The 21,839-nt window shown below is 45.9% G+C and overlaps 1 protein-coding gene across 1 annotated transcript; it reads right to left on the bottom strand.

Moving 5' to 3' along the window:
* Positions 1-3,055: 3,055 nt before the first annotated feature.
* Positions 3,056-16,639, bottom strand: PPP1R8 (protein phosphatase 1 regulatory subunit 8). The gene is made up of 7 exons (XM_085847172.1): positions 16,525-16,639; positions 14,249-14,309; positions 13,289-13,442; positions 12,215-12,441; positions 5,788-5,932; positions 4,672-4,736; positions 3,056-4,541 (listed from the first exon to the last, which is right to left on the bottom strand). The coding sequence occupies exons 1-7, from the start codon at positions 16,581-16,583 to the stop codon at positions 4,167-4,169; spliced, it is 1,086 nt and encodes a 361-aa protein (XP_085703298.1). The 5' UTR covers positions 16,584-16,639; the 3' UTR covers positions 3,056-4,166.
* Between the last annotated feature and the right edge of the window lie 5,200 nt (positions 16,640-21,839).

Raw genomic sequence — 21,839 nt, 5'->3', positions numbered from 1 at the left:
AGTAGTGGGGTGGTGGTGTGAGGAGGGTGGTGGTGTGAGGGTAGTGAGGGGGGTGAGGAGGGTGTGTGAAGTGGGTGAGGTAAGGAGGGTGGTGGGGGAGTTGAGGTAAGGAGGGTGGTGGGGGAGGTGAGGTAAGGAGGGTGGTGGGGGAGGTGAGGTGGGTGGAGGTGAGGTGGGTGGAGGTGAGAGGTGGTGGTGTGAGGGGTGGTGGTGTGTGGGGCGGTGGTGTGAGGGGTGGTGGTGTGAGGGACGGTGGTGTGTAGGAGGGTGGTGTGAGGAGTGGTGGTGTGTAGGAGGGTGGTGTGAGGAGTGGTGGTGTGAGGAGTGGTGGTGTGAGGAGGGTGGTGGTGTGAGGGGCGGTGGTGTGAGGGGCGGTGGTGTGAGGGGCGGTGGTGTGAGGGGCGGTGGTGTGTGGAGGAGGGTGGTGGTGTGGGGGGGTTGGGGGTGTGAGGGGGGGTGGTGTGAGGGGCGGTGGTGTGAGGGGCGGTGGTGTGAGGGGCGGTGGTGTGAGGGGCGCTGGTGTGAGGGGCGGTGGTGTGAGGGGCGGTGGTGTGAGGGGCGGTGGTGTGAGGGGCGGTGGTGTGTGGGGCGGTGGTGTGAGGGGCGGTGGTGTGAGGGGCGGTGGTGTGAGGGGCGGTGGTGTGTGGGGCGGTGGTGTGAGGGGCGGTGGTGTGACCGAATTCCGTGACATTAATCAAACCCCACCAGCTTCCGGAAAAGTTTCTTCTTCATCACGGCCGAGTTCACTTCAAGACGAAGTTTCAGACCAAAAGGTTCATGATGACCTGATGGGCACAAAGTCCCTTTGCAGTGAAGTTACAAACACCGACGTTTCGTTGTGATCCATGAGTGGGAAAACAACCCAAGAATGCTTTACAAGTTTCCTCACCTGTATCTAAGTCCCAATTATTGAGTTAATTAAACCAGGTGTTCGCTTAAAATCGTTGGGTCGTGAGCTCGAACCTCGATCGAAACGTTGAATTAACATCAGGTCGGTTGATTCAGTCTGTCATCCTTCCGAGGTCGGCAAAACGAGTGCCAGCTTTCTTGTAACGGGGGCACTGCATCAGTAGCACAGCCACACTTTCAAGGAACATCCAACCAACATCCACAGGCTACATACGAAACACAACCACCACCACCAACGTTCATTGATGTGTCCAAACTAAAGTACATTCAACCAAAGATCCTTTTTCATTATTTTCCTCAATATTCAACGGGGAATCAAATGGCTAATTGTGAAGAACGTTTTCTCATCGATTTGTTTGGCTTGAACTTGAACAAGATGCTTCAACAATGTCCACATGATCCAGATGTGTGATGCTGGATGATCAGAACGCTTTGGGTCAAGAACACTCCGCTCTCACCTTTTCATTACCTTCTCTCTTCTCTCTCTTTCTGGGGTGAAGAGAAATTGTTCTTCACTGCCAGTGTATCCGCCCCATGGGCGGTCTTGTTTCAAGCATTCAACGCGTTTTTCTGACGCATAACCCTTTATTTAGGCGGTGTATAGACAACTGACAGCTGCCTCAATCGCTCTGAAATGTTTTTTTTTTAAACCAAAAACATGAAGGTTACGTGCATGAAGCAAAAACATACCTACTGCTTATAACTCAAAACACCTCACTGCACTGGAAAACGTGGGCACTGGAATACTGTGCTGTCATGGCGGAGACTACAGTAGTGATACCCTCTCACCACGTGGAGCGGTGCCACATGATACACATTTACAAAGAGAATCTGCATCTCCATCCCTCCCCAAAACTACCGGCAAAGATAGAAACATCCCCATACACTAATTGGGGTCATGCTGATCCTACGTAGCAAGTCTGGATGTAATCGGCCCAGAACTGTAGTTGGAGGAGCGTGACAAACAAACACATGAATTATGTATAGTAAGGAGATAAGGATGCGAGGAGACTTTGTGCCCACCCTGTACGGTTGATAATGTTAAAAACAGTAATTTCACCTTTGGTATTTTATCGAGAATGACCTTCGGATCTGGCCGACCTCAGACGTGACGTGACCAGCCAGAAACATCTGCTGTGGAAAAATAAAATCATCAACTCAAGGTTTCACAACTTGTAAAACAGGTTAACGTATCTGTTGGAAGCATCGACACCATTCGTCATGAACACCTTGATATCGCAAAGGTTTCTACCAGAGGTGCCTCAAAACGTCAGCAAACAAAATCATCACTCAAGAGTACAGAGCAGTAAAAAGAATTGCTCGTAGTGTACCGTTCGGGCGGCTGGCTTCAGACCCAAAGGATCTTAGGGTCCTGAGTTTGAGCCCTGTTGGCTGCTGAATTAACACCAGGTGGGGTTGACTCAGTCTGTCATCAATTCTGAGGTCAGTAAAATGAGTGCCAGTGTATTGGTAGAGGTGCAGAGCCACACTTCCTACAAATGATGGCTAACTGGCAGCCAAGCTACCATACGCAAGAACAGAACAGTGGTGTACCTAATAATATTACATATCTTTGTGGGCTGGCAGGAATTCCGACAGGTAATCGCATTCACCTCAAAGCTGTCGAGCCTGGGCTTGAATCCTGAACCAGCTATAAACTGCCATCCTGATGTTTCATCAATGTGTGTGCCGTCCCTCGCATGGACGTCAAACTGGGCATGCCAATTGGTTGGTGGACATTAAAAATCCCACGCTGTCCTTCACGGAATAGAGGAGCTATCGCCGGCACACTGGTCAAATTGCACTGCATCAGCGGCACAGCCGTACTCCTGGCGATGATACAACCAGCAGCCACAATCTGTATACAAAATGAATGAAGCGTACTTAACAAATAAATGAAGTCAAACCACACCTGGTCTCTTTACCCACAGTCGCAAACATATCATCATGAACCACGTTTTAGAGAGACATTACAACATGAACACCCGTCGAGCAGAAAGAACAAATAAAAGAAACAAATGCAAAAAATAAAAATTCCCAATTATGTACATTCAAAAAGAACGTGAGGAGTGGCGGGGACGAGGAGGGGGTGGAGGAAGGAGACATCATTAAAAACAAAACAAAAAAAACAATCACAAACATCTCATTCAAGGTCTCTGCCGGTGTTGGTGATAAGGTTTTATTTCCCAGAAACACTGCAAAATAAAAAGAAACATGGTTCTACATTTTACAAATACATAAAAGTATTATTTGGTTTAAAAAAAAGAAAAAAAAAATCACGGCCTGAACACGACCGAAGAACAAAACGATATTTGTGATCGTATTTCCTTTTCCGGTGGAAAAGGTAACTAAATAGAAACATTCAAGAGGAAGATGACTCGTTACAGACTTCATGTTCAGGTCACAGCAGTTTCAGGACAAGTATAAAAGAGCAATATTGTCAAGGACAAGGATAGAGTGAATAACTCAAAGGAAGGAACAACATACAAGCAACAGAATGAATCCACAAAAGAGTTTTTACAGTGTTCTCGTTATTGTTAACATTTCTCTCCTCTCCACCCAGCCCTCGATCCCACTCCTCCCCCATCTTTTCTCCCTAATTTCAACCTAGGTATTCTGTAAATTCAGAGGACTCTTTTAAACCTCAGGTGGACCCAAGACCGACGGTGTGGGCAGAAATGCTGTGCGATCGATCACGCTGCCATGATGCTCACGGATCTGGAGCAATAAGCCTTTATTGCACGCTCGCATTGTGGTGAGATGGGACACTTTTGACTTGCTGTGAACTGCAAAAGCCAGATTTCTTTTCCCTCCAAAAGGAGAATCTCCAACACCCTCTTAAACTCAAACTCAGTTCTTTTAACCCTTACAGCACCCACAGACGAAACGGGTAGCTACATTGAGCTTCACTCACCAGTAGCACACAATATTTCAAATGCAAACTTCAGAAGCAAGGACTTACTCCGTGTGTATTAATAGAATGGAAAACTTTATAATTTTTTTTACAATATAAAAACAGGTTCAAATCCATTTTCATAGTGAAAAATTGTGGGCGGAGGATTCCACAGACGGGCCTGTAAGGGTTAAATGTCTTCGCTCAACAAAACCTCTCCACAAACCGGAGAGAGGGAAGGGAACGAGCGGTCAACGGTGTGAGCAGGAGGAACAACCAGACTGATCTCCAACACTGTCGATCATCCGTTTGAGGACTTGCACCGACTCGGACGGCATTCGTTCTATGCCGATGAGATGTGACGTCATATAAGTAACGATGGTGTGGGTTTCTTGCCTGGCCACGCCTCCTTGGCATACTTCTTCTTACGCGGTTCATTGGACGTGACATCACCCACGACCGCCGCTGTGACAAACACAGTGGGCGCCGGCGCTTGGGGTACAGGCGGTACCAGGTCGACGTCCGGTGCCGGATTTGGCAGAGGGATCGGTAATCCCCCAATTAGTGTCGTTCCTGCCGCATTGACTCCGATTGTTGAGGGCGATGTAGGGACCATGCCATGCTCGCCACCCGACGGAGGTATGCCAGTGTACAAACCCACCGTAAAAGGAAGGTTGTGCAAACGCTTGTTCATCCCGTCCGCAGAGTTCAGCTGAGAGCCACCCATGTCAGACTTCTTCTGCAAGTTTGGGGAGGTTGAAAGGCAGAGGATTAATGAGATGTGCCAAAGTGCAACTAAGGAACGCATGCAAGGCATCGCAATTCCTCTCAAATGAAATGTTTGCAAAAAAGGCTGAAAAAAAAAATACCTTTAGAGGAATGACAGCTGTCTGTACCATGTTTCTGAAGCGGCCAACCGAGGGATCAACGTCCTCTGCAGAAAAAGAAACATGGTTCACGTTCTTTTCTTTGCAAAGGCTATTTAAGAAAGGCATTTCCTCGCACCCTAGATATTCCTGGATCAAACACAATGAGCATTTATTGTGCCCTTCTTTAAAAGCGAAACAAAAGTCAATTTTACAAACAAAACTGTGAGATATTTGAATGATCGAAGTTGTTGTTTTAACATATTTATGTACGTCATCATCTTGCGTACAGCCAATGGCTGCTGGTCTGCATCATTGCTGGGAGTGCAGCTATGCCGCTGATGCAGTGAGTGCCCCCTGTTAGTTCGGGCAGGAATTTAGAATTTGGCCACGGTGCCAGCAATGGCCCGCCTACTCTTCGCGAAGGACACGGTGGAATCTAACGTCCACCGACTAATGCCAGCAGGTGGGCCACGGCCAGTTTAACGTCCATCTGAGAGACGACGCACACACACATTGATAAATCACCATGCCAGTGAAACACCAGGAAGACAGTTTATAGCTGGGTCGGGATTCAAACCCAGGCTAGACAGCTTAGAGGTGAGTGTGCGTATCTCTCGGCCATCCTGTAAAAAATAATTAAATAAATAAAATAGGCTCGTTAAATCGCAAATACAATGCGAGTGCAATTCCCGTAATTTATACAGAGACACGGCCTGACTTGGTACTTCGTTCTCTCGTGTGGCCTATCTTGTCACCTCACTATATGCATCGCGTAGCAGAGATGTAACTGTCCTGACACCGCCGACTGCCCCTTCACTGTCATTTCCCAGCTTGGCCCGTGGGGGGAGGGAAATGGCCTCTTTTTCTTGTTCCCTTGCCTTTACCCTCGGGAGTCTGGCTTTCTTTTTGCTTTTTTTTGCCTGGTCAAATCCTCCACCTCCACCTCCACTTTTAACATCTTTGTTCCTAGTTCCCAATTTTGTTCTACTATCAGCTTGACGTAAGATTTCTAAAAATTCACAGCCTGTGCTCATGTGGCTGTCGTACACAAACTTAACTTGTGTCGTTATCCGAATTACTATTCTTTAAGAAAATTATATTATAATTACATCTCACCTGGGTTGATAATCTCCTCATCTTCGCTGAAGTTGACCTGTGAGTTTTTCCTTCTCCGTTTTGTCCGCGGCATGTCCAGGTTCCCTTCCTCTATGGTGATCGTAGCAATACGCTTGTTATGGGCCGTGTTGAACTCTGTTAAGTTCTGTGGTGGGTAAAGCAGTCCGTTCTGTCACTCATGGCCAAAAATCCTTCTCTTTGTTCGAGATTATCCACATATTATGTATGCACCGATGCAGAAGAGGTCATAAAGAAAAAGGGGTATTTATTTCTGACATATACACAGGGTGGGGAGGGAAGAAGTGTTAACTTGAGGATATCAAAATGGAGAAGAACTAGTACGTGCCCGTACGTGCGTGCCCGTAGGTGGACAAAAAAACAAAAACTCAAACCACGAGCCAGAAACAAATACACAGGCCGTTCCTTCGCTCTCGCATGCCCGTACGTGCAAACCTCCACAAAAAAAAAAAAAAAAACTTTCAAACCGCGAGCCAGAAACAACCACACAGGGCGTTCCTTCGCTCTCGTAAACGACGACTGGATTGGGACATTGTGTTGATCTATAAATGCGCATAAGAAATCGAAAAATTATTATAATACAGTAAGTCATCACTATCCGGAAGTGGTGCGTGCCCGTACGGAATGTTCGCATCATTCCATGAATTATCGCTTGCATTGAAGTAACAACTGCTGTGATACTTGCACACACAGAGTTAATTAAAATCCAAATTAAAATCAAGTTTACCTCCCTGTCTTTGCTTGCCATGACATTCGCTGCCATTGACCATTGCCACTCCTACGCCACGGTAACTAAGGCACCGATCCCAATCATAACCAGCACGGCACGTGACGTCATCGTCGGCCGGCTGCGCACCGGCCTACGCAGCAACGTGTCCTTTCATTGGTTGGTAAATAAATGGCCATAACTTGGGAAAGCACTTCTCCGATTAATATCAAACCTTGAAAAGGCACATCCACACGTCCCCAGCAATATACCTGGCAAGTTTCAATGAGATCGGACCAGTGGTTATCGAGAAACAGCAGTCTCTGTCTCTGTCTCTCTCTCTCTCTCAGTCTCTCTCTCTCTCTCAGTCAGTCTCTCTCTCTCTCAGTCAGTCTCTCTCTCAGTCAGTCAGTCAGTCAGTCAGTCAGTCAGTCAGTCAGTCTCTCTCTCTCTCTCTCTCTCTCTCTCTCTCTCTCTCACACACTCACCCACACACACACGCACACACACAGAGTCGCACTCACACATACACACACACACACACACACACACACACACACACACACACACACACACACACACACACACACAGACACACACACAGACACACAGACACACAGACACACACAGACACACAGACACACACAGACACACACAGACACACACAGACACACACAGACACACACAGACACACACAGACACACAGACACACAGACACACAGACACACACACACACACACACACACACACACAGCTGGAATTATAGATAGATGGGAACGGAGGACATTAGGAGAAAGAAAAGAGGGTAGGAAAGTATGGGAGCAGTGAGGAGTGAAGGAAAAGAAGGTTTGGAAGAGGGGAGAGGATCAAACATTCCACCATATTTACCTCTGCCACTGAAAATGGATGGAGGTCATGTTTTTGCCCCTGTCTGTTTGTTCATCTGTGTGTATGCAGGATATCTCAAAAAGTTATGGAAGGATTCGGCCAAAATTTAGTGGACAGGTCAGGTGTGAGACAAGGACGAATTGGTTAGATTTTGGTGAAGATCCAGCTTCGAGTATTTATTTATTTTAAAGTGATTCTTCACCATCAAGAGATGAGGCCCAAAACTGTATATCGCACATTTCAAAACGTTGTGGATGAGTTTTGACAAAACTTGAGCAGTGGATGAGTTGGGTCGGTGACAAGCACAAGCTGATTAGATTTTGGTTCAGGTCCGGATACAGATCTGGTCTAACAGTGGGATACAAAACGTAAACTGTTCAGCCTGGCAGAGGTATGCACTCTATCAAGTGCCATTCGAGTCACCACGCTCACGCGAAGTGAAAAGCAGGGTTAAGAAATCTGTTTATGTCCGTCTGTCCATCTGTCTATCTATCCTATCAGTTTATGATCGAGGAATGACTTATTTGAATCTAACGTTGTATTTTAAACATGAATAGGAAGACAAGTTTTCCGTTTTATCATGATTTGGCTCTGAATTTATCCCGACTGTACGTGCGCAGAGAGGAGTGAGATAATATTTTCACTCTGTCCGCCTGCCTGACCGTGAATAGAAATTGAAAATCCTTCCAAACGGAAACTTACTGTCTTTAAGAACGACATAAAGGGCACAAACAACAAGCACGAAGAACTAACGTAACATGTTAGATCGGGTGATGTGATAGACACTGCAGAAAATGGTGATAAAACCCGGAATTAATCAATTTATATGCCTTTAAACCTCTTTCAACTTTAATTTGAATTGAATTATATTGTTAAGGATTCAGCGGTGGTGAGATCCTGACCACCGCCATCTCCGGGGTTATAACGCCGGCTGGCTCAGCACAGGCCTCGGGTCACGCGTCTTCAATCGCGATACCAACGTAATCCTGGACCTTACCAGTTGGGGAAATAGAACCCCGGTTACAGACTGGTTTTGTCAGATGCTGAGCATTTTCTGCCAGTCTGGAACCATTTTGTTTTTATATACCAATCGTACGGATCGTTCCTCGATGCGACACGAATTAATCCATAGCGGCAACTTCATACGAATCAACCAGATTTATTGGGGAACATCGGGGAACACAACACAAGCAAAACATTCACGACAATGTTTTAATTAATCTATAACCCGTTCTTAACTAGGGAACTACAGATTACCGGTTTCGAAGGGGTCCCTACCGAGATAAGCCTTAAACAACATGCAAACAAGACAGAGTACTTGGTGATGTTTCATGGACGAGAGGAAAGTGTTAAAAGCACGAATGTCGCTCGTAACAAGCTGATGTCCACGGATTCGAGCCCCAAGCTCGAACACGCCACGTGGCAAAATGGAGGAGTCGCACTCTTGCTCCCAGCAGCGCCCACACACGCAGCCTCAGCGCGTTCAAACTCTACGAGGTCGACTGCACCAGACAGTCAGGTCGATGATGGGTTTCAACTGGTTTCTCACAAGGTCCAGTATACAAGTCCAGGCCAAATCGAGGTGCCGGGCTCCGGCAGGCCGGGTCCATGGGATTCCAAGACGTCGTCGAGCCGTGAGGTGAGTAGGGACCGTCAGAGGCTCCGTCGTTTCTCTCTTGCCTTCCCGCCTCGAAGCCCGCCTTCTCAACCAGCAGATCGCGCCTCGACACCGTAGTTTCTCTCTTTCCTTCCCGCCTCGAAGCACGACTGCTCAACCCCGTCCTCTCAGTTCTTTCTACCTTGTCTTTTCGAGGCGCGCCCCTTTACGAAGCCGACAAACTCCTCCCCTGAGTTTCACTTCCTCTTTTTGGCCACTCCCCCTCTCAGCACTGGGCGGAGTCTCGCCCGAAGAGAGGAAGGAAGAAGAAGGATCTCTCGATCCACCACCACTGCACACACAAATAACAGCCTGTGACACCTCCCAACACACATGTAACGCCCATTTTACCGAACAGCCTAGCTAAACATGCATTTAATGGGGGATCTGGGCTAATCCTATATTTAGTAGCATACGAAGGGCCATTTCTGTAACAATATACTTGAACAATGGAGAACACAAATCACCTTCATTACACTTCCAAGAACCATGTTATATATCAATATACCGTATAGCATGAGAGGGCATGGCATGTAAGAGGGTACATTATTAAGGTGAAGAGAGGCCGCCATGTGGCTATGCATGATGCAGATTGATGCTGCGTTCTATGGTGATCAATAAAGCCTCCATCTCCTAAACTGCGACAACTTTTTCAAATTTTATCTTTCGATGAGCAATCAAAGTTAATTTCTTAGCCATTGCTGGGGAAACCCCACGTCATGAGGAAACTCGTAGCTGGTAGTGGGACAAGATTTTGAACTCCGTATGCCAGGTACGAACTATCTGGTAGGGCCATTTTTAACACTGAATCGACCCTGGTATTATGTCATTGCTAATGGTCGATCGTGGTACTTGTACTGTTGCGGGGCCAGGTATCGGTGGCAAACGCGACCGCAAGAGGGAGCAGTAGAGTCGGCTCCACCGAACACACCGGAATTTAGGTCGTGACCCTCGGATAAGTCCGAAAGGCATGGGTCCCTTACTGGACCATGAATCACCAATAATTCAACCGCGTGGAGTAGGGTCAATTGCCAAACTTCAATATACCTAATTACCCACACGGCAAAGCTACCGGGGAATTCACACCCTTGACGGACCACGAGCGGAATGAGCAGTTACCGTGCCCGAACCGTGTGGAACCCAAGCGGAGGTTACCAAGGCGTGTCAGTCCAAATGAACAATTTACTGCCTCACTATTTCTCAAAACACACCGTGCTAAGCCAATGAAAGAAACAAAACAAGCTGGAACATTTAACAAAAGGGATATTTATTTATAACGGGGCAGGGGAGCACGCAAGAAGGCAGAGTTAACCGAATAAAAGGAATGCAATTTACAGACACAGCACTTAAACGTTTCTACTTAAAAGATGGGCCCACACACAGACATACACCCCCCAAAAACAAATGGTGGCCGCGGCCTTTATTGATACCCCCAGCTCGGAGGGAAGGTGAGCTGGAGGTAAGAGACTGGCTTGGACCTTCCCGCTTCGTGCGGTTCTAGACGATGTGGCCCGGCGGGACTCGTACCCGCAATACGATGCCACTCCAAGCACCAGGTACGGAGGGTAGCGTTGGGCACTGGCACGCTCCACCGGCAAAACAGGCGACGAGGCAGGCAAAGCAAGTCAGCTAGGCAGGCAGGCAAGCGATTCTCCTCCGGCTCGCAGGCAGGCGATTCACGGCGGGAAGACTCTCTCATCGAGTCGCCCCCACACAATTATCCCTTTTTCTTCACGGGTGGGCGGGATCCATCTCGTCATTCCCCTCCTCATTGGACAGGCGTGTCGGGCGATCTCCCGGGCGTCCGAGATTGGTCGGGGGGAGGGGGGGTGCTCATGTCTCCTCCCCCCCACTCGACCAGGAAGTCGAGCAGTAATATGTTGCGTTGGCTCCCCATTGGCTGAGAGGCAGCAGACATGCTCGCACCCCTCCGATTGGCTGAGAGGGGCGCCATGCCCGTATTTGGAGCAAAATCCAAGACGCCAACGTCCAAAGAAACCCTGCCTGGCACATTGGACTCCACCCACGGCTGTGCTTGACACGCATGTGTGTGGGAAAGGCTGATGGTGAAGAAGTGAAGATGGGTGTTGTTGTTGGAGTTTAAAATGTAAAAATTGTCACTATAAAAGAACTCACAGCGCACGTACAATTAATCACCCATTAAACATAGGACGGGACCCTAACTAGAAACACATACTTACCGATATAGCTGATCTATAGGACCTGGCTGTTGTGTGCAGTAAGCTTCCAAATTCGCAACAGTACCACGGCGCTTTTTATGCTTTGCGACTTGGCATTACCCTTCAAAATAGCACGCATGAATGCAGATGAAGTGGTTATACTTCTCATGGAGACTGATAATGACGATCACGATTATTACATCGATTTATGTTCGCCGAATCTGACACGGCAGCATATTCTGTTTACAACACAATAGCGTAATATTTTCTGCGAGAATACTTATAGTAGCAGAAGCTGGTACACTATCCTCGTAGTTGGCAGTTAACGTGTTAAAATCATTATTTGATCAAAATTGAAGTATATAATTGAACAATACATGGGGTATCATGTTCTATGAACTCTCTCGTTGAACTGTATAATTAATAACCAGATAGTCCCAAAAGTAAAGTTAAGAAAAGGAAGGTAAGGAGCTGGGGTGGGGGAGAAAAAAAAAAAAGAAGAAGAGGGTTTTGGGTTTGGGTAAAGAAAGAAGGTTGTTGGAAGGAGGAAAGGTGAAAGTAAGGGGCATATGACTACAGGCTGCAGGAGGAGAAGGGGGGTATGTGGGGGGGGGGGAGGGGACATATGTCAAACGTGTCATTTTTACATGTGTAATATGTCGTTGGCCTTTTAAAGAGGCAAGTCCGTAACAACGTAAACAAAATGTTGCTGCAAACCTTGAACAGCTATAATGAACAACTATAATAATCCATCTTTAGTGCTCACTTGAGTACAAATGGTCCCATCAGTTAGATGGGGTTGGAATATAAGAAAAAAATAATAGATCTTCCCTCATAGAATGTCAGGTTAAAGTTACAGTAATAACTCTGTGTATTCACAAAAAAAACTGCAGTAAAACTGGAACACGTCTCAACAAAATTCTCAGCACCAAACCAATAGAGAAAGCAAACCACGAGAAAGTAAAAAAGGCAACTCACATCCAGCTCAGTCTCCTCCTCGGGTAGGCCAAGCAACCCCCCCTTAAGATCCTCATCGTCAGTCTTCTCTTCCGACTTGTTCAGGCCGGTGATGGGTGGAAGAGTCTGCGGCCGCTCACGCAGCGTGTAGTGTCGAGTCGAGGCACCAAATTTGAGCGTGGAGTCAACGGGCACCTGCTGGGGTTTGTGCGGCTCCAGGCGAATTTGCCCCAGGTAGGTGCCATGGGCTGCCCAAACGCAGTACGCGCATCAGTTAGGCTTCCGATTCACATACTTAAAACCCAAAGTAATTGGGGGGGAGGGGGTTAATGTCAAGAGCCAGTAACAAACCAAGCATTTTATGTCCCATAATAATTGTCCAGCTCACCCATCAGATGAGGGTAAAAAAAATGATTGTTCTCTTCCTTCCCCCTCAAATCGTATTTTCCTTTATCTCTCTTCTTCCCCACACTACATACATTCATTCATTCTCTCTATCCCTCTCTTGATTACCTTTCTTTTCTCAACTTTATAGCCCTCAATTAAACCTACTCTCCTCCAAATGTTACGTACATGACAGGTACAGACGGCCCTCTAGTAATGACTGGAGTATCATTTGGTGGTTGAACGGAAGTCTGGTTCATCTTGGATTACCTCAATCTTGAAGATTATCTCGTTAACCTCTGTGTTCATCACTTCTTACTTATCCAACTTGGTGTATTTTATATTATCTCAAAACTTTGAATGGCAGCTAGGATATAGGGCTGGCAGAATGGCCTTGAGGTAGGCACACTCGCCTCTAAGCCGTCTTACCCGTGTTAAAATCCAAACCCAGCTATAATCTGCTAGCCCAGTATTTCTCATCAATGTGTGTGCCGTCCCTCAAATCGATGTTAAACTGGGTGTCCCGTCTGCCAGCATGAGCCGATGGATGTCAAATATCCCACGGTGTCCTTCGGGAAGAGTAGGCGAGCTATAACCAGCACCCTGAACAAATTGCGAATTCCTGCTCTAACCTACAGGAGCCCTCTATCAGCGGCACTACCCTTTCCCAAATGTTTCACATGATGCTCAACCGTAACGGTGTTTACTTACTGCTGTTGAGGTCGATGATAAAAATCCTCTTGAGGTGTTTGTGGTAGTTTAGGGCAGCGTGGATACGTGAGCAGGACTGGTGGTCGATGGTGTGGTCACACACGTCAGGATTTCTTCCAAACAAGTAACATTTCTTCTCGTCGATGATCAGTTTCTGCGACGTTAGAGGACAGCAGTAAGTGGTAGGCACAGTAGGTCCTGTGTGAAGCAATAACTGGTATTGTTCAAATGATCATCGTCGAAACACATCTGGACTCAATCCTTTTCATACAGCACTCTCAGGCTCATGGAGATTGCACATACATGTATTACATGTGAGACAAGGACGTTAGAAGACGTCGGTGAACTTTTGCATCGACTGCGAAGACATCGAGACACAAGAGACACATCAACAGAGTATATGGTATTTGATCCTGAGGTCACAGCATTGTGAGGCAAATGGAACACCAAGAAATATTGCCAAGGAGGATTGCAAGTGATGGTGAGAGGGGAGTGGGTTTGGGGAAAGGGGAGGGTTAGGACAAACGCATTACATACATAATGAAAAATTACACTTCATATGGTCAACAGAGGGTGAATTAGCAATCAAGGAAAGACAATTAATGAAATCCATAGTCACGTAGTAGAAGAACAATCAAGCCTTTTGTGTTTTTTTTTTTTTAACGACAGAAGTCAACGCTCATGGAAGCACGAGATGACAGAAGGTGTGAAGAAAACGCACCGATAATGGAACAACACCAACAGTCGAACAAGGGATGCAATAAACAGGAAAAAGGACAGACAGGCAGGACATGGTGGAGGAACGTATTTCACTCCATATGGTTACCATTCTTTCAATCCCAAAGTAATGACAAAAAAATTCTTCCATTTGGGCAATCAATCCGAGAAGAATGGCTGCTGGACAAGTTGGGAACACAGCTGAAAACAGGGTCCGTAAGACCTCGGTGAAAACCGACCCACCTCAATGAGCTTGTCACCTTTCATAACGTCCAGATGTAATCCTGGAGGTGGCTTCCCAGCCCTTCAAAGGAAAAAAAACAAAAGAGAAAAATTATAATAATTACATACTGGGTATAAACAGCAAATCACTCATTTTCCTTTAGCTCCCTTTGGACATAAGCCGTGTGAGGTGCCCAAAGTGACGACCATGAGTTTCCTTACCTGTAATGAAGGTTACACACCAGCATTACATTATGCTGATTTTATCAGCGGACAGCCGTCGCACTTTGGGCACAGAGACCCTGTACTAAAGCAGAAAAGCCACAAACTGTAGCCAAGCAAAGAGCTTCGAGTTTGTCATCATATAGATATATATACAAAATTCAACACACGGCTTATTTGTCTGACTCGCTGGTCAAGGTTAGAGCCTCTACGAGTATGGGTGATCGGTAGTTTGATTCTGACCCTGGCCAAGTCGTACCAAAGACTCAAAATGGTACGAGTTGCTTCTTCGCTTGACACTCAGCATTTTGGAGGATAGAGCACGGATAAACTCCGTGGGTTGAAATCCTTCAGGGAGTGGGACGAAGGTATTTCTCCGAAATGAACCCACTTACTGGAGAGAGAAAAGCTCCCATCTCCCAACTACTAAAAAGAATACCGTGTTCCTTCATTTCACTTCCTCCACTTGACAGTGGACACAGATTTCTACTTCTTTACTAATGTTAGATATCCCCCCTTTTCCCTCCCCACAACCCACTAAAACATTTGTTTTGCTCCTTCATTCAGTGCTTCACTTCCTGTATGCATTTGCTTCTTGACCAAGTGATGTACCAGCACCCAATGGCCTACTCTTTTCATGAGCATGAGACTTCTGAAATCACCACAAGCGAATGCTGGCAGATTAAACAATCAGTTTGACATCCCCTCCAAAGGAGCCAGACGGAGACGGCTTCACGGTGTTCACCTTTGGCGCGATTCAACCAGTACCTCCAGATTGGGGTCTGGAGTCAATTTCCCCAAAGGATTAGATAAGACCCCACGAACCACCACGGTTCGCTCATTTGTGCGCAGCGGCGGCGGATTCTGCTTTTGCATCATTTCCTGGGATCGTGTCCGTTCCGCTGATGACCCCTTTGATGTGAAGGCAGGTAATTTTTAATTTGTTCAAAGTGTCAGCCAGAACCGTCATACTCTTCACGGGGATGTTGGTGGTGGTCGTATGGCAGCTTAGCTGCGAGGTAGCTATCATTTCTTGAAGCGCGACTGTGTCGCTGATGCAGTGCCCCTCAACCAGTACACACACTGGAACTGGTACTCATTTCGCCGACTTCGGAAGGATGACAGACTGAGTCAATCCCCCTGGTGTATTAATTCAGCGGCCGACGGGGCTTGAACTCAGGACCCTGGGATCCCTAGTCACCACCCTAACCACTGAGCCAACACCAGGCTTTTACTGTGTCGCTGATGCAGTGCCCCTCAACCAGTACACACACTGGATCCGGTAATCATTTCGCCGACCTCGAAGGATGACAGGCTTAATCAACCTCCCTGGTGTATTAATTCAGCGGCCGATGGGGCTTGAACTCAGGACCCTGGGATCCCTGGTCACCACCCTAACCACTGAGCCAACACCAGGCTTTTACTGTGTCGCTGATGCAGTGCCCCTCAACCAGTACACACACTGGATCCGGTACTCATTTCGCCGACCTCGAAGGATGACAGGCTTAATCAACCTCCCTGGTGTATTAATTCAGCGGCCGATGGGGCTTGAACTCAGGACCCTGGGATCCCTGGTCACCACCCTAACCACTGAGCCAACACCAACGGGGATGTTTAACGTCCGCCAAAGATCAGTGGTGGCAGGCGGCTCCTCAATCTTACCCACCAATCCGATTGACGCCCTGCATGCGAAGCACCAGGATGACAGTTTATAGTCGCCTCGACATTCTAAAAAAGAAGACCCCAAAGCCGGCTATCCTCCCTCCATACAAGTCAATCTTTCACACGGACGGGACAACCAAAGCAAAGAAAACCGACATTCGACCAGTGCTTTTCCTCCTCGTTGAAACATCTAACATCAGTTGTACGAATCATCAATGAAGACCGTTTCCAGATGTTCTTCACGACCAGATGAAAGCTCACCTGCCTATCAACGTCAATGCAAACCGTCCGGGGATCGCTGTGTAAACCGGTAATCGATGTGGACACATTGTTCGTGGGGTTCTGAGCACGCCCGCCCCTTCACTGTTACGGGGGAAGCCTCGAGATTTTCCCTGAAACCCGACGAGACTCACCAGGACGGCGGCTCATACGGAGGCCTCGTCACAGGCCCCAATGGTGCGCTCGCCGCCATGACACGGAAGAGTCTCTCCCCCCCACCGTTATCCTTCTTTTCGGTATCGGTCACTTTTTCCTTTACTTACCTCCGAACTATTTGTATCCGGACCATTCGAGGCTTGACAACGATTTTTACAGTTTATTTCTTTGAAATATTCAAAGGATTGCGTTTGTAAATATTTTAAATTCGGCTTTATCATTTGGGCGGTGTATACGTTAAAAGCTGCGCTAATTACTTGTTGGTATTCACGTTTTACCTCAGTTCTCTCAGCCGTTTTGAGTACGATGTAAAGTGAAACGGAGTGGATGTGGAAAATGTTATTAACGATCATTTGCTTTCTCCTTATGTTATTTCACTTTTTTTCTTTTTTTTTAATTTTGCAAAAATTGTTTCACGAATTTCCTCTATTTTGTTTCCTTCTGAAAATTTTCTTCACAGTTTTCTCATTATTTTGATTCCATCGTTATATATTTTCATGTTGTTCTCTTATTATGTGAACATCGTAAATGACAATGTGTACCTTTAAGTTTATGAATAAATTGTGTTTCGCCCTTTGTGTCGGATCCGCTTTCAATTATCGACACGAGATACTCGGTTCTGCAGGAACACTCGGTGTTATTTACTTATTTAATTATCCTTTAATTCCAAAATATTATCCTCCCCAAAAGAGAGGGTTTTGCGTCTGTCTGTTTGTTTGTCTGTTTGTTTGTCTGTTTGTTTGTTTGTCTGTTTGTTTGTCTGTTTGTTTGTCTGTTTGTTTGTCTGTTTGTTTGTCTGTTTGTTTGTCTGTTTGTTTGTCTGTCTGTTTGTCTGTCTGTTTGTTTGTTTGTCTGTTTGTCTGTCTGTTTGTCTGTCTGTTTGTCTGTCTGTCTGTTTGTCTGTCTGTTTGTCTGTCTGTTTGTCTGTCTGTCTGTTTGTCTGTCTGTTTGTCTGTCTGTCTGTCTGTCCGTCCGTCTGTCTGTCCGTCTGTCTGTCCGTCCGTCTGTCCGTCCGTCTGTCCGTCCGTCTGTCCGTCCGTCTGTCTGTCCGTCTGTCTGTTCGTCTGTCTGTTCGTCTGTCTGTTCGTCTGTCTGTTCGTCTGTCTGTTCGTCTGTCTGTTCGTTTGTCTGTTCGTTTGTTCTTCTGTTCGTTTGTTATCTTGCCAAACGCAGAGCCTTTTGCAAGATCTCTTTTTTTCGTCGGTTTGTTTGTGTATTTATTTTTTGTTACAATTGATTTTCAAGTTTCAACTAGCTCTGTAGATCACAGTTTTCGATCACAATTTGTATACTCGTGAGCGCAATGGCTTTAGACACACAAAATGTTGAAGGTCAAGGTCAAAGGTCCAGGTCACCAGAAGGTCAAACATCAAAATCAACGAAACCCTTAACTTTTGAGTAATTTTTATCGGATCATCTCCAAACTTGGTGGATATATAGTATATCGATAGGCGCTCAGCTGATTAGTTTTCGGTGGCAACCGGCCTTGACCTTCATGGTTAGCGCCTAAGGTCGAAGTTGACGATTATGAAGGTCATTTTTAAATCTTTGACCAACAATATCGAGTAGTACCTCAAATTGAAGCCCAAGAAGAGTGCTTTTCAGATATAGCTATAATTTGACGACAGAATCTTTTGCTGACGTCATTGACTATATAAATATTTTTGTTTTTGGCAAGATAACCTTCAGCCTATGGCTGAGGTTTGGGCTAGTTTGTCTGTTTGTTTGTCTGTTTGTTTGTTTGTCTGTTTGTTGAGGTTGGTTTGGTTGCATTTTTACGACCTTTGCAACTTTGGCCGAAAATATCTCGAGAACAAAAATACTACCCCTCCAGTTTTTTGATATGTTATAGTAGACAGTATGGTCTTTCATTTTCATGCAAGGCCAGGTCAAGGTCACGAGGTCTTCAAGGTCAAGGACAAGGTCAAATGTCAGGTCAACAAATAATCCACCCCAAACTTAACTAGATCGACGAACCGATGCTGGATTTGCATTCTATGGGCAATTACCTTTCCAACGACACCAAAATAATCGAGATAGGGCAATGGGTTGCTGAGATATGAGGATTTGAATTTTGGTGGAAACGCGACATTAGTTGAAAAGGTCAAAAGTTCTCAAGGTCATATCTCGTCAACCCCTACTCCGATTTAGCTAAAATTTTGTATGTGAACATAGACTATCATATGTAACATACATGCAAAAATTAGCCAAATCTGAGGGGTTGGGTTACAACCTTGGGTGAACTGAGGTAGAATGACCCTACTCCTACCTCATCATAAACAGCTGGCTGGCATAATATAGGTTTCCCCTTACTCTTCTTCTGCTTTAATTTCAAGTTAGTTGGAAATTGCCGATTTTATGACCTTGACCTTTTGACTTCAGAACAATCAGTTTCTAGCATTTTATTGGTAAACCAATTCAGTGACCCAATATGCAAACCCCGTTCAAATTTCAAGTCAATCGGATGAAAATTGACGATTTTATGCACCTTCTGCCTTTGACCTTTTGATATAAAAACAAACAAACAATGTACTTCTAGTTTTTGATTGGTTCACCAATTCAGTGACCCAATATGCAAATTCTTAAAATTTCAGGTCAATTGGATGAAAATTGCCGATTTTATGTGACGTTGACCTTTGACCCTTTGCCCAAACTATTAATTTGTCTTCTCCATATTCTCATAATAAAGCTTTGTTGAAAATTTGATGACAAAAGCTCAAATGGTAAAAAAAAAGGTTAGGCGCGCACGCGCGCGCACACACACACACGCACACACACGATCTTTTAATCCCTCAATCTGAATAACCCACCTACCCAACAAATATAGACCAATAACATGCCTACCAACAGCATACAAACTTTTAACAGGTATAATCACCGATGCAATTTACGACCACCTCAACTCAACAAGGAGCTTTAGAGGCAGAGCAGAAAGGATGTAAGAGAGGATGCTAAGGAACAATAGATAATTTTTTGTTAAATCAAACCATCCTCGAAAAATGCAAGCTCCGACAAACCAACTTATCCACAGCCAGGATAGATTACAAAAAAGCCTTTGGTAGTGTCCCAAATTAATGGATTATCCCCAAATAGTCACACTGATTCAGAAAGCAATGATGCTCTGGAACACAATGCTGATACTACCTTACTTGGAAGGAAACATTGAAATCCCAGGAGTAAAGATATGGCATGGTATCTTACAAGATGACAACCTTTTCCCCCTCCTGTTTTGTCTGGCTCTCGACCCACGAACCAACCTCATCAATGAACAAGGACACGGATACAGTCTGACATGTAGCATAAAAATGACCAAAGAAATAAGAAAAGTAACACACCTCCTCTATATGGATGATCTAAAACTCTTCACACCAAATGATAAGAAATTGGCACATCAGCCAAAAGAAGGAAAAACAAAAAGTACGTAAAACATCTCAATCGATCAAAGTACAACAATCCAGGAACTAGAAAACGAAGCATCCCACAAATACCTTGGAATATAAGAAGGCCCCCCCAGGTACGACATGAAAAAAATGCATAAAATAATCAGCAAAGAGTACCTATGCAGAATAAGGCCAATTCTGAAATCATCCCTCTCTTCAAGAAAAAAACAACCAAAGCTATAATCCAACTCGCAGTGCCGGTATTCCAATATGGCTGTGCGATTATAAACTGGTGACAATTGGAGATCAACAATTTAGACACCAAAACAAGGAAACTTCTAACTATTTACAAGATGTTCCACAAAAAGACAATGCATACCGAGGTTGTACTTACCGAGAATAGAAGGAGGAGGTGGTTTGATGGAATTTAACCAAGTGCACAGAACATTGTGTGTTAGACTCGCAGAGTATCGGATGAGATTCGTACATGAACAAGAAGACAACAAACCAGAAAAGGGATCCTTAATCCATTTAGCAACAAACTTCCAAAAACAGATACAAATTATGCACAGGAAAATGAAACAGAAATAAATACAGCCACAATGATTGCAAAGAAAAAAAAAGGAAAACTACAAAAATAAATATCAGCAGATATACTCTGACAAATGGGAGAATGACAAAAGAGCAGGGAAATTTTAAAAAAAGAACTTGACAGATAGGGATCAACAAGGAAGGCTCTTTGGAATGGCAAAGAAGAGGTCAAATTACTTGGGATGGAGAACAAGTCATCATCAATGCCTCATATCAGACCAAGGACACCACATTAATGCCTTTAAGAAAATGGCGGGATTGAGCCAATCGGATAAATGCAGGTTTTGTCGGGTAGAAACAGAAAATACCGGTCACCTCCTCTCGGGATGTAAAAAACTCATGTCAGAACTGCTTTACACAGAAAGACATAACGGCGTCTGCAGAGTAATCCACTGGCATTTGTGTAAACATTTCAACATCCCGGTCCCAGAACAATCATGGAAACACAAACCAAGTCCGTTCCTTGAAAATGAACATATTGTTGTGGTTACCAAATTCGCAAACCACCATTCAGGTCCCTTAGGTGAGGTATCTCGGTAAGTACATGTGTAGTTAGGCCCAAACCCGTTGTCTAGTGGGAATACATGTCATTTATGCGTGCTGCGACTCTTCAGGATAGCCGTTTTTCTTTTACTATCTTTATTTTGGACCAACCGCCATTGTTACCACCACCAGTCACAACATCACCCACCAACCACAACGCCGCTTCACCACAACCGCCACGACCTTCACGTCACACCTCACAACCGTCGCATCGCCACCGTTCTTGCGCCGCTTGTGGGTACCGGTGTTGGCTCGTGCAGGGCGCGCGCCGAACAGCGTGTACAAAATCACGGATTTTGTGCTTCAAAAACGGATCAAAAACGACACACGCCCACTTTTTGCCGTCCAATCGGTGAGCGAGGGGCGAATTGGCCCCGCCCCCAGGGCGTTGGAGGGCGATCGATATATGCAAATTTATCGATCAAAAAGCATTCACGCCCACTTTTTCTCGGGCCAATGGGGAGCGAGGTGAAAGGTCGAAGGGAGGGGGTCAAAGATGAGAGGGCGAAGCCACGGGGCTCATATAAGCGACCGTGTTCGTCAGTCCAGTGAGTAGTAGAGTCGAGAGGGAACAGAGAGTTAAGACTTCGCGGGCGGTGGAGTTGGCAAGAAGGAGCTGGTCGTCGTGTGCGTTGGAGTCGGAGCGGAGGGGACGGAGCTGTGGAGAGGCGGCGAGGGCAGACGAGGGGGTGCTCACGTCATGCAGGGAGCTGCACCCCAGGGAGGCCGACAGCGCGACCTGGCCAAGGTGGAGACGCTCGTCGCGGGACAATAAAAAT

This window comes from Eptatretus burgeri, chromosome 11, assembly GCF_056783735.1.
Source record: "Eptatretus burgeri isolate ZD-2024b chromosome 11, Ebu_testis_v1, whole genome shotgun sequence".
NCBI lineage: Eukaryota > Metazoa > Chordata > Myxini > Myxiniformes > Myxinidae > Eptatretus > Eptatretus burgeri.
The sequence above is the reverse complement of the archived record's forward strand: the minus strand, read 5'-3'. Positions and strand labels throughout refer to the sequence as shown.

Excerpts from the sequence above, each read along its gene's own strand:
- PPP1R8 (XM_085847172.1), bottom strand. The coding sequence starts at position 16,583 with ATGGCGGCGAGCGCACCATTGGGGCCTGTGACGAGGCCTCCGTATGAG. Across the intron at positions 13,443-14,248 it reads AAGGTGACAAGCTCATTGAG|AAACTGATCATCGACGAGAA; the intron begins GTGGGTCGGTTT and ends CTAACGTCGCAG. Across the intron at positions 12,442-13,288 it reads TATCATCGACCTCAACAGCA|CCCATGGCACCTACCTGGGG; the intron begins GTAAGTAAACAC and ends GCGTTTGGGCAG.